This window comes from Micropterus salmoides, unplaced genomic scaffold (assembly GCF_014851395.1).
Source record: "Micropterus salmoides isolate LMB-PRFRI ecotype aquatic unplaced genomic scaffold, ASM1485139v1 Ms_hic_scaffold_16, whole genome shotgun sequence".
In the NCBI taxonomy this organism is placed as follows: Eukaryota; Metazoa; Chordata; class Actinopteri; order Centrarchiformes; family Centrarchidae; genus Micropterus; species Micropterus salmoides.
This window is the reverse complement of record NW_024040707.1, coordinates 24644406-24658116: the sequence shown is the minus strand read 5'-3', so window position 1 is coordinate 24658116 and position 13711 is coordinate 24644406. Positions and strand designations below refer to the sequence as shown.

At 40.6% G+C, this 13711-nt stretch overlaps 1 protein-coding gene across 3 annotated transcripts in view; it reads right to left on the bottom strand.

The window, feature by feature from the left end:
• Positions 1–7570: 7570 nt before the first annotated feature.
• gss (glutathione synthetase) overlaps positions 7571–13711 on the bottom strand; it is a 28889-nt gene continuing 22748 nt past the window's right edge. For all 3 annotated transcript variants that reach the window (XM_038723019.1, XM_038723020.1, XM_038723021.1), the window contains exons 11-13: positions 13385–13466; positions 12057–12246; positions 7571–8334 (exon numbers count right to left, since the gene is read on the bottom strand). In XM_038723019.1, the coding sequence (XP_038578947.1) occupies positions 8211–8334; positions 12057–12246; positions 13385–13466 (396 nt within the window). In that variant the 3' untranslated portion in view covers positions 7571–8210. The remainder of the gene's footprint in view (positions 8335–12056; positions 12247–13384; positions 13467–13711) is intronic.

The window sequence follows — 13711 nt, the reverse complement described above, 5'->3', positions numbered from 1 at the left end:
GATCTGGAGATTTCTCTATCTTAGCTACAACTCTATATTCAGACACAAATATAGCAAAACATATCTGATCAAAACTGACATCCTTGGGTCTGGCCTTGCCCTGCGATGGACTGGCAACCTGTCCAGGGTGTACCCCGCCTTGCGCCCGATGTCAGCTGGGATTGGCTCCAGCCCCCCGCGACCCTGTACGCAGGATAAGCAGTTGATGAGGGAGGTATGGATGGATGGATGGATGGATGGATGGATGGATGGGTCTGGCCTTATAACGATCCGCATGACTTGACATCCACATGTCCTTTGGGCTGAGATCCTGTGCATTTGCATTTTGTTTAAGTACCTTCAAAGGCAAGCTTAAACGCGTAGCATCGTCCCCAGGGGAATAAGCTCAAACTAAACCTTATGGGAACATTCTTTCTAATGCATATAAGTTAACCTACACACTGCTTCTTGTGCAGACACATCCCGGTCATGTAGTTAAAGTGTTTTTGGCATCCGGATTACCTTTCTTTGTAGCCTCACGCTGAGCATTTCTAAGCAGTAACCCCATTTCTCATTCAGCTTTTGAAATGTATGAAATGATGTATACAATGCAGCCATATGTATCTGATATACTAAATGTCCAGGTTAGCATTCTGTGACGGCTCCTGTGTGAATCAGTGAGGTCACTGTGGGAGTGATACCTCACTGGTCTTAACCATCTTTGTTTTGTTGAGTTGATAGCAGATCTGCTGCATCTGGGACCTGTGAGCCGGTGGGGATAAAGCTCCACCTGGTCAAACTACATTATCGTCAACCATGGCCTGATCACCCTGACTGACACATTTTGCTTTGGGTTTATTTATGTTACAGAGACACACCTTGCACATTAAAATGGTTATGTGTAGTTCACTCTTTTGTTAAATAAATCACTTTTTGATCATTTACGATGCCTCGTTCCCTCTTCTGTCTTGGCCCTTGAGCCAGGTTGTGACAAAATGGGGGCTCATCCGGGATCTGAACCCGGGACCTCTTCTTCTGACAGCGGCAACACAGATCCCACAATGTAGGAGTCAAAGGCCTCTGTGTCCCTCAGGATTTTTACTGGAACCTTAGTCTCACTTCCTACCAGTGACACAAACCCATCTCTAATAAACATCAGGTTCGAGCTCCGCTGTAAGCAACTCCGATACACAGTCCATAACAACCGGTGCAGCTGCTTGCCACGGGCTTCACCTTAGATGTTAGTTTTATTTGTAAAATGTAGCAGCGGACAATCAACCTTCTGGTGACCCTTTTCACGACAGTTGCAGTTAGTGTTGTCAACATTCCCTTCCAATATTGCTTCCGACTTTGGTGCACCAGCTCTCCAAGAACGCTCACGCGTTGTAGCACACCCTCTAAAACTCCCTTTTATGAAGCAACAAGTATTCATCTGCTGATGCAGCCACACCTGCCGCCATGACACTTTTTCTCACTAACATATGTTGCAATGTGACCAGAAAGCATGTTTTGCTCCAAAACAACAAGATCACACAGATCCTCAGAAGTAGTGAGCTCCAGTGCAGCCAACCAACGTTTAAAATGACCAGTTACTTCCTGAGCAAACGCCATATAAGTTTGACCACTATGTCTCTAGAGCTAGAGTTCTCTTCTGTGCTCAAGGGTGAATAAGCTTCCTGTGGAATCTTCCTGTCAGCACACACAGAAGCATCAATGCACAATCTGCATCAGGCCAACCCCTAGCCTTAAAGCCTAGTGCACAATTCACGATTTTAAGCCTGATTTGCCGCTCGGCGACCGTCAGGCTTTGATAGAGGGTAAATCAGCTATCGATTTGCGGTCACCAGTCGTTATGTGTGAACTACTCGACTCATCAAAACAGCTCCCCGACACATTGCCGAAGTCTGCCAGAGATCTAGCATGCCAAATATCTGGAGGAGTCAGCCGACTCAACATCCATGTTTTGTGTTTCTCTGTGTAGCCTTGTTTTATTATTTTATTTATTCACATGTTCTAGTTTAATTAGTATGTGTTTTCATGGTTTTGGTTTTGGATTCTGTGTTCTGTTCTGTCTATAGCTTTATATGTTTTCCCAGTGGCCTGTACTACGAAGCAGGGTAACTGGCTTATCCAGGTAACTTCAGGAGTAACGTCAGGTGTAACTTCCCGGTTAACCCGTACTACGAAAGGTGGATAGGTGTTACCCGAGGTCTGTTGCCATGGCAATTTACGCTGCATCTCTAAACTGCTCCGAGCAGGTTTTGTTCGTGGTTATCTCGAAGTTACCCTGCACGTGGACCACACACCACATCTGTACTCAGTGTTAATGATGAGAAGTAGGATATTAATACACACCACTTCATAAAATATGTTTAGATTTCATCCTGATTTGTTCCACTGCGATTGCAATGAAGTTCTGAACACAACAGCATTACATTCAGACAGTGAGCCCTGCAGCCTCGGTGATTTTAGAAAGAAATCTTAATTAGGCTAATTAACAGGATCATTTCTTAGATTTAGCCCATCTGTATAATTGAATTCTCCTGTGTTTTCACACAGGCCTATTTAGATTGACTATTTTATGTGTCCAAAAAATAGGGAGCCAGGGTGAGGGTTAATAACTGAAGAAAAAAAAAAATCCTAGTTGAAAGTGTGAAATTTACAAGAAGACAAATCGGAAATTCCCTGAAATTAATGTCACAAAAAATCCCTCTGGTTTTTCTTCTGAAAACACCCGATCCATGACAAAGTCTCTTCGGCGCATGATAGTGATTGTGGGCTAAACTCACGAGTATTTCCTCACTGCTAAAACAGATTGCAAAGTTTAAAGTCCAATGCATGCATAGTACACGGCAGACGTGTGTGTGTGTGTGTGTGTGTGTGTGATGTTGCAGCCTTGCAAAGAAGTGTCTCTCATAAATGTGTGACTATAATGTCAGAGAATAAGTTTTTTTACATGTAGATTAATCTACATTCTGTCTCGGATTATTACCCCTCTCCGCTGGCTCCCTTTTTTCTATTACAATGGACCTTATGTGCAGTTGTACCTTTACATCTTAATCATAGATATTGAACTACAATAAGAACACTGAAGATAATTAGGCTACAAATTTACTCAATGCAATGCCAACAAGTGTGGGGGAGATTCACAAAGAGTGGACTGCAGCTGGAGTCAGTGCTTCAAGAACCATCACGCACAGACGTATGCAAGACATGGGTTTCAGCTGTCGCATTCCTTGTGTCAAGCCACTCTTGAACAAGACACAGCGTCAGAAGCATCTCGCCTGGGCTAAAGACAAAAAGGACCGGACTGCTGCTGAGTGGTCCAAAGATCTGTTCTCTGATGAAAGTAAATTTTGCATTTCCTTTGGAAATCAAGGTCCCAGAGTCTGGAGGAAGAGAGGAGAGGCACAGAATCCACGTTGCTTGAAGTCCAGTGTAAAGTTTCCACAGTCAGTGATGGTTTGGGGTTCCATGTCATCTGCTGGTGTTGGTCCACTGTGTTTTCTGAGGTCCAAGATCAACGCAGCCGTCTACCAGGAAGTTTTAGAGCACTTCATGCTTCCTGCTGCTGACCAACTTTATGGAGATGCAGATTTCATTTTCAAACAGGACTTGGCACCTGCACACAGTGCCAAAGCTACCAGTACCTGGTTTAAGGACCATGGTATCCCTGTTCTTAATTGGCCAGCAAACTCGCCTGACCTTAACCCTATAAATAATCTATGGGGTATTGTGAAGAGGAAGATGCGGTACGCCAGACCCAACAATGCAGAAGAGCTGAAGGCCACTATCAGAGCAACCTGGGCTCTCATAACACCTGAGCAGTGCCACAGACTGATGGACTCCATGCCACGCCGCATTGCTGCAGTAATTCAGGCAAAAGGAGCCCCAACTAAGTATTGAGTGCTGTACATGCTCATACTTTTCATGTTCATACTTTTCAGTTGGCCAACATTTCTAAAAATCCTTTTTTTGTATTGGTCTTAAGTTATATTCTAATTTTCGGAGATACTGAATTTGTGATTTTCATTAGTTGTCAGTTTTAATCATCACAATTAAATGAAATAAACATTTGAAATATATCAGTCTGTCTGTAATGAATGGATATAATATCCAAGTTTCACTTTATGAATGGAATTACTGAAATAAATCAACTTTTTCATGATATTCTAATTATATGACCTGCACCTGTAGGTGTGTCAAGAACATTTCTGGGATTTTGAACCGTTCTTGCCAAAATGCAAACTTGTGTCTTAGGACAATTCTTGGGCCACAAAAGATGATGATGATTCACAAGAACACAAGTACAGACAAGAACACATATTGAGAAAGGCCCTAGGACAGGGGAGACAATGAGATGCAGGTGGAGCACATTAGGGTGGGGACAGGCAATCACATATGGTGGGAGGGCAGACAAGTCCTGAAATAAGACAAGATATTGGCCAACCTCACCCAGTGCTTCAGCTGTGGGCAGTTTGATGACCTCCTTGCGAAGGGCTGAAATCTTCTCCACTTCAGTGTGCACCAATCTGCACACTGTAGACTTGGGAACATGAAAGGCCCGGGACACAACACTGTATGGCAAGCCGTGTGCCAGCCAGTACACAGTGATCAACACATGTACCTCATATGACCAGCCTTTTGTGTACTTTGATGGCAGAATCCTCATTATGGCCTCCATGGACTGTCGGCCCAACCTGTAGTCAATCATAAGGTCCTTCTGACCATCAAAGTACACAGCAAGGCCATGCACATGGGGATTGAGGGTTGCATGTACTGGCGAAGAGTCAATCTAAAAAATTATGGAAAGTGTTACTTCCCACACTTCTTCATGGAATAACATTTGTCAGGACTCCCTGAATCATAAAATGTGAAACCATATTGTAAGGCTTTCTTTCATCTAGCCACCTGGCTCAGATATTCCACTTTTTGTGTCAAAGCTTGTGGGCTACATGTGCTCTAGCAAAATGCCATGATGTCTGATTAGGCAACCAACATCTGTGTGTATATGTATTTGTGATGTGTTAGTTTACATTCTAAAAAGTATTATATTTGTGAGATGATTAACTGTAGGTAATACAGAACATCATACTGACAGATTAAATCATCAGCCAAGGCAAAATACTACTTGTCCTGTTCTTAAATTGCCATTGACAAGCAGTTAGTCTATCAGTGTGGCAAATTATGGCAAGTAACTCCGATGTTAAGTATAATAACATGAATGAATACATCTAAGCTGAGTCATGAAGGCAGGGACTGGGCTGTGTTGGTGTGAATATAACATAATCCAATCCATTTTCTTAAAAAAATAATAATGTGAGTATTGTGCCAAAAGAAATGATCCCGTGCCTCTGAGCAGGACACAGAAACCTATAATTATTCATGTGCAGGTGTTTGTTAAACTGGTAAAAGCTACAGAGTGAATCATGCTGCTGTGCACTGATAACTGAGACTTTATTAGTATCAGAACAGCGCACATGTGTGCAGACACAAACTCCATCAAGTCTCTACAGACTGTGATCAGCTGCCGCCGTCATCACAAACGGACGTCGCTTCATGTGACGCCTCGGAGGAAAGGACGTCCCATGTCTCTAAAAACATATTTCCTCGTCCCTTCTCTCCTCGCTTGGCTTCCAGGAAAAGACGCAAGTGAGGGGAACGTGGATGCAATTAAGAGACTTGAGAAGCAGCAAATGTGCCTCCTCGGCGAGTTATTTCCTTGCCAGCAAAATCTCATGGTCCCACGTACAACGAGTCAACCCCCTCGCTCTAAATGTCCCCAATTATGCTAATCATTCATTTCAGGTAGTCACTGACCTTATACCATGAACACAATAAGTAATATTGAGCACTATTATTGTGACTAATCATTGAGTATACACCAAAAATGTACACAAAGATTCCTGTTGTGTGACCGGGGATACCAAGTTGATCTCATATTTTTCACCCATTTGGTCAGGGTTAGTGGGGGCTGATAGTATTTTATCTACCACTAATCTGAATCATGTCAGATATGTTGGAACCTGATTTGTATGAGATCAGACATCCATAATAATCAAACCAGTTACATCATGCCTGAATTGCATGGCCAGGCATGTTGGAGGTGTGAGAGAGAAAGCTGTGTGCAGCATGTCATTCCCTTCATGGTAATGGTATGCACATAGACATGAACGGTTAGCACTGTAGCTGAATAACTGAATTTCAAGACTGCTGAGTGGCTTCAGCCCCAAACTGACCTGGATTCTAAATTACAATAACGATTACAATAAGTTTCAAATGATTTATTCACACTAGCAAGCAACCTTTACTGGATGAAATAAAGACATGTTTTAGCCCACCTCCTCAAACATTTATTCCATTCAGATAAGTCACCGCTGTGTCTTAGTCAGTGTTTACAGTGGTGGTGGACAAATCATATATATGCAGCTCTTTGCCTTATATAGTAATAACATACTGTTTTCATTAGAATGCACAAAAAAAAGAGTCAGATTAATTGACAAATTGAAAAATTAATCATTAAATTAACTGATTTGAAAAATAATTGTTAACAATAATCGTACACTCACTATTTACATTGTAGCAAAGTGTAATTTCTTCAGTGTTGTCACATGAAAAGATTTATTACAAAAACGTGTACTCACTTTTGTGAGTGTGTGTGTGTGTGTGTGTATATATAAAACTCAATACATGCTGTGATTTCAAGTAAATGTTTCTATTCAGGTAAATTTGCTTTTCTCAAGGCCTGCAAATGAGGCGGGTTGATATGAAGACAGATGGCATAGCTAAAAGCTCAGCAACTCTTTAAAAGATGTCAGGACAGTAGAGGAGGGCATATAGGTCTGTTTGGGCTACAGGCATTTCACCGTGAATCATTCAAGGTGGTTTGTTGATCCGGTTGGTGGAGCTCACACTCTGCACCTGGAGAGGGCATGGTTAAGTACCTTAAAAAAAATTCCAAGCTGTTCATGTGTGAGGAGTTTTAGGGCAGTTTAAGTTGATGTAGATGCATCATCTGCTCTCCCCAGGCATTGCTGTTGATTTCACTGCCTTATACTGGTTTAAGAATTTAGCAAAGGTCTTCAGTGTAATTTTGTGTCCGTTGTACGTTGTGTGTAAAAGTTTGAACTTTGATGTTCATATTCATGTAATTTCAGGATTATGGCATCATGAATAACACATTGTTCACTGGTGTTTCAAAAGGAACATTCAACACTAGGGGGCCACAGACATGATGAAATCATGAGAAGCTATTAGTTAATGACAGTACAGTAAATACAGTAGCAGTACAGTAAATACAGTAGTCATACTGTATTTGGATGTCAATAGAATTCATGTGTTGTGCTTTGATTGGCCACTTCTGGGGTCTGCCAGTTTTCCTGCAGGCTACTAGGAAGAAGACACGAACATTACTCTTCGAGGTACTGTGGATTATTGTATACTCCCCTAATAATTCAAGGAGTCTTACATGCGTGAAGTCATGCTTTTTCCTGCAGGAAATCATGATAATTCATGTACAATAACTTTATCTCTACACACAATGGATAGCAAAGAGCATGTTTTTCACAAATAAAACATAATGCTTAATAAATCATGATTCATGATGATGTTTTAATTCCTATGTTGTTCATCCATGAAGTCACAAATGAAAGACGGAACTGCCATTTCCTGATGATTCATGAGATTAATGCATAAAGTAATGCATAATTCATGATAATTCATGTACCCTTACTGTAAAGTGTTACCAGGGAAAGAGACACAGAAAGAGGTGAGGGAAGCCGCTGTGTTTGTAGCAGATGTGTGCGGAAAAGATAACTGAAGGGAAAGGTAGCTTTCAAATTCAAGTAAGCTAGTTAATAAACACTTGAAATAAATAAATAGCTACTTGAAATAGAAATGTACCCTGCTAACCACAACACCACCCATTACAGCCCCAGCCACCGCCACCGCCACCCAGGTAGAATGTCATTTTGTGGGAAACACTAAACGCTCAATGTTGGTAATAAAGGAAAAAATGGAAGCTTCCAGGGATGTGAGCATCTCCTCAGCCTACACTGGTAGTATTTCTGTCCAACCTGTCTCCAGTAAATGTGGGACACACATTTGCTCTGCATCATTATCATGCTCTAGCAGCCAAAGTAACAGCATGACTCAAAAGTGAAAACTTGATTCTACTGTTGTCTATTTGTGATTTTGTTTTTATTTGAAAGCTGAGAAGGTAGTAGTGTAACTTAGATGAGGAGAGGATTGTCCAGCACTGCCACTCCCGCTGCTACGCCTCCGTCTGAGTGTTCTGAACTCTTGGTCCTCAGCAGATGACCCACACACTCGTTCATCACCATGTCTTTACCTTGCCTGTAAGGAAACAAAGACAAATTAAATCTGCAAGCAGGCTGAACGGGCCCTCGTCTCCTTGCCTCCTTCCCTCCCTTGGCATTTTGGGCAATGTATAGTTTAGTTACAACAGCATTCAGTTTCATATAGAAACATGGAAATTGTTTGCCTTTGAAATAAAGCAGAAATACAAGATCACTTTGAAATATAGCTGCAAGCGGCGGTTACCGGGTTCAAATCTTTTTGCAGTATTGTGATTTCAAAAAAGTTTCAAACACAAAGTTTAAATTGTAATGAAACACATCCTGTGAGTTTTGTATTGACAAGACAAACAGCTGTTTGTTTATAGTCTGATTAACATTTATTTATTTAGCTGACGCTTTTATTCACAGCGACTGGTCGCACGCCTCTGGAGCAACTAGGGGTTAAGTTTCAGGGCAAGTTTCAATTAGTTATGAGGACATATCCTGTGAGATTTGTGATGACTGGAGAGTGAATATCTTTTTTATAGTCTAATCTGTGTAATGCCAGGCCCATTTCTTGCAGTTGTAGCGCCCCCTAGGGCCGATTTGAATAAAACTTTCCAGGCATACTTGGGGCACATAAATATCCTGTGAGATTTGTTCCAATGCAAAATATATTTGCGGCCCCTGCTGTATAGTATTACTTCTGCTTCTTCAAACTTATGTATTCAACTTAGTGATGGGCATCGACACTGCCTGAATTCTACCAGAAGTCGAGCAAGAAGAATGTAGTGACGAAACGTGCTCTGTAGCGTTTGTCCATTTTCAGCTACTGTAGAGACATGACGGTGCAACATGGTGAGATCCATGGGAGGGGGGGACCCGTGGTTATTGTTATGGCAGAAAATTGTGTCCTCTTACATTTAATCTTTTATGTATGTTCTTTTACTATTATTATTATGTATTGTGTTTTATCCTTAACCTTTCCTCTCCTATACTACTTATGTTAGTCTGTCCACATTAACTAGGGTTTAGGTCAGAGCTGTGAGATTGTTTTTGGTGCTTTCCTCTCTTGTTGTTCCTCTCCTCTCCTGGAATGTTCATTCAAGGCTGGGAAAGGATCTCTGTTACCCAAAACACAGAAACCTACACTGTGTAAAGGATGCATCCCTTTGCTCGGGGCCAGACATTAGTGACTGTCTATGGAGACAGAACCTCTGGTCCAGCTGATTTGTGTTTTAGTACTTCTCTGTTTATTCGCTTTTGTTAAATAAATTCTTCAAAGACAATGATAATTTGTTGTAACTCAATTATTTGCTCAGCCCCTCACCAGGAATATAATTTCCACGACACTTATGTAGATAGAAATGGCTCATTCTAAGGTAACAAAAACATACTGTTTCATTTTATAAGGTCTTTATACACCACTGAAAACATAGTTATGGATTTTAGATTTTCTTTCAATATATCCTCAGAAACATTACACACTGAACGTTTATTTACAGCGCCACCATGTGGACTCATTTCTATGGAAGCACATGCACATCACTTCCATTTAGTCCCGAAGTTCACACTGAATATATTACACAGGTGAAGTGTGGAAATTATTTGTGGTTGATGTCAGTTACTTATTCAATTCAAGTTGCTGACTTCAGGTTGGGTTTAGGGTATAGCTCTCAAAAAACAGCTTCCTGTGTAATTGCGAATAATTACTCACCAAGTACCAAGAACTCTGAGATGGATGTGATCAACCTCCTATGAGGAGCCTCACTATAGACATTTTTGTCCATTAATGCTTAGTGGGGTAAAAATATGAATTGGGCATAAGAAATTAGGTTTGAAACATGTCCTTTCTGGATGCCAGTGCGTGGCGCTATCACTATGACTGGATATTGACATAAGTCTCTAAGAGGTTTACTTGTGAATTTTGGGACAGATCTGACCAAGTCTAGTCCATTCACATGCTACTTCCTTTTTCATGTCGAAATCAATTCAACGTCACGCCATGGACATGATCAAAGAAAAACTGCGCAATTTAACATTGCAAGGCTCCTAAGACTGCGCTGCCCACATCTGAAGTCAATCGAGTTAAAGCTCTAACAGGAGTTTGTGTGTAAAGTGACTAATTTAATTCAAAATAGCCGACTTCCTGTTGGATTTGTATGCCTCCAAGAGGGTGATGTTTAAGTCTAGAGATGATACATTGGCCCCCCACATTTCGTACAGCTATGTAAAATGTACGGCGGGGGCTGCTTCTTTGAAATTTTATATGGGGCGCTATGGAGCCATTTCTCCACAACCACGCTGCATGACCATATTAGACAACAAATAACACCCCTACTGACATAACATAACTAACCCTAAGCTCAAATTCATGCTCAGCACTGCTCCATTGATTATAGTTTATTTATTAATATTAATGTACACAAAATTATAACGCAACACTTTTGTTTTTGCCCCCATTCATCACGAGCTGAAGTCAAAGATCTAAGACTTTCTCTATGTACACAAAAGGCCTATTTCTCTCACATATTGTTTCAAAATCTGTGTTAGTGAGCACTTCTCCTTTGGTATTGCAGGTTTGCCTTACGCTGGCCACAATAAAGGCCACCTTACATCTTTGAGTTGATGATGAATGGGGGCAAAAACAAAAGTGTTGCGTTTATAATTTTGGTCAGTGTACATTGTCTGCTATGTAGCAGATGGAAGATACAAACTCAATTTATTAAATGGGTAGCTCAAGTCAAGCAATCTGATTGCTTCAAAGTAGTGACATAATTAGCGTCGAATTCCTTCGCACAGATCCGTATCACTCCGCGACAAACAGGGTTCGAGTTATAATCTGAGCTTCGTGGGGGTCTCACGCCCCATTTACACCTGGTATGAAAATGTGATCTGATACAGATCGCATTTTACCGGCGGAGATAAATAAATAAATAAATAAATAATGAGAGAGAGAGAGAAGTCATTGCTTATTACGTGATTCAACATTTCCCTCACACACACACTCAGCAGTCCACTACTCGCCCCAGATGTCTGCAATATTGCAACAAAGTTTAAGTTTCAATAGCCTGTTCAAAAGACTATTGCTGAAGGAGAGACCGGCCTTTATGGTAGGTATAATATTAAAGTGTTATTATTTGACACACTGCTGGCCGACCGCACACAAGAGCAAGCATATTATAAGTTACCAAAGTCAATCTACTGACGCTGGACAGTTTTTAGTGGCTGCACAACAAACGGCAACGTGCAAATAGATGTAAATAAATAGTTCTAATAATTCTAGCCTTTGATGTATGTTGCTTAGCAACCGTCATGCCTATGTAGCCTACCGGCAGCCTGGTGGAGTTACTTTTTGTATTCATAAAGAAATGTCTGCTGATGAAATAAAGTCAAATTGTAGTGCGTACTTTCTTTTTGCCACACTTGGTAACAGTTTTATAAAAGAAATACCTCACTTCAGGCCGTGATAAACGCTTATTATATCACAGTTAAGGGGGTTGCTGGCCCGACGCGAATCCTGTCGTGAGCTATTGCTTAAATATAACCTGTTATCATGTGACAAATCTACCTCCCTCCCTTTTCCTAGGGTAATGATTAACTCTTAGGATTTGCACCGAGACAGTTCCAGAGAGAACTACCACTTTTAGATTGATAACCCTGTATCCAGTCCTCCTGCTTGTCTTGCTGGTGCTAATTAACCGTGTGTTGGCATGATCTTGGCCACTGTGTCGTTCCAACATAGTTTTATTTAATGCCAATGAAATAGTGATTACATACCTGACATATGCTCCAAACACTCCCAGTTCACTGAGACAGTTGCTGATTTTTAGAGGGGAGTCTCGCCTAAGCAGGTAGTTCTGTAAAGGGGTAGGATGGATTTTATCCATCAGAATATAGGCCATCCTCTCTGTACTCTCCTTCACTTCCTCCAGAACCTGAGAGATCTCTGATCCATAGATGTTGTTACCTGGAAAAATGATGGCATAACAAAGTATGGAAAAACATTTAAGAATCAGACTTGGATTTGTCTGGCTTAAGACTTGACTTACTTAAGGACCCAATGCCTTAAAAGAAGTACATTAGTTAAATTAGTTTACAAACTTACTACTAGAGTTCAGAAGATCAATATCGCTCTCATTTCTGTACGTTAAAAATGAAGCTAACCCAGAGACTGTTTGTTTAGCTTTGCTGGAACAGTGGGAAAGTTAGCCTGGCTCTGTCCAAAGGTAAAAAACATCAGACAATGGGGGTTTACAGGAGGCCAAACAGTTTCTAGATTGGGCACAGCAACTTCCTGTAGTCTTAGCTGGTTGCCTAGTAACCTCACAGTGATGACAAGACTACCTTTAGACAGATGCTTTTTCCAGAAGTAAAAATACCAATATGATTCTTGTCTCTTTCACAGTGGTTGATCAGCAAATAATAAATCAATTTTAGTAGTCAATTTGTATGTATTTATGTCCATTCTCGGCTTTCATATTTTGTGGTCCTATCTAACACCCTACATAAGCATGCATTATTTTCCACAGTACATGGACAAATGTTATCTGATATACCCTTAGTAAAGCAACACACCTACTGGTCTCAGTTATGTGAAATTATTATTATTGTTAACAAATTTGAAAAAAAATAAAACAAATAATAAAAAAAAATATATATATATATATATATATATATACACACACTACAACCAGCATTCCAAAACCCTAAAGACTGACATGTTGAACTGCAGTTGCTCATGGGAATTTGACTTACGACTTACCCTTAAGGACTTGTGACTTGTCTCGAGACATGATCTGACAAACTTGAGACTTGATGTAAGCTTGTCTTGAAAGACTTGAAACATGACTTGGACTTTAAACAGCTCTGTGACCAACTGTTGACAAAAAATGCATACTAATTCTCACCTTGGTAAGATAGCTTTAACTTGTGTACCTTTCAATAAAACCTTCAATGCTACGAACGAATGTACGAACTGTGACATACATGTCCATGGAGTTACTGACATTTCAAAGTCTTCTGGTTTAAGAAATAGTGACCAATGTGGCAGTGATTTTAGTATTTGATGGAAGGGGGTATTTCTAAAGATGTTTCTTTCATTGTACCTCCTCCCTCTCGCTGTGGCTTCAGGACAAAGCGATCCGGTGCTGCCAAGGCCATATCAACTGTTTTGTCACCCTCTGGTCCCTAAAGGCAAAATGGACAAAGCAAGAAACAGGAAAGATAAAATACCAGGACATATTAGCACAGCATAAAAATTAAATTATTTCAAATGATTTTACATTAACTTTTTCTGTATACATTTCGCAGTGCAGAAACATCAACTTACTAGGTTAGGTTAGGCCCGGCCATATCAAGGTATGATATAAGGTATTTAGAAATCCTGCAGGCATGATTTTCAATACTGTCAACAATACAGATGCTGCTCTTTC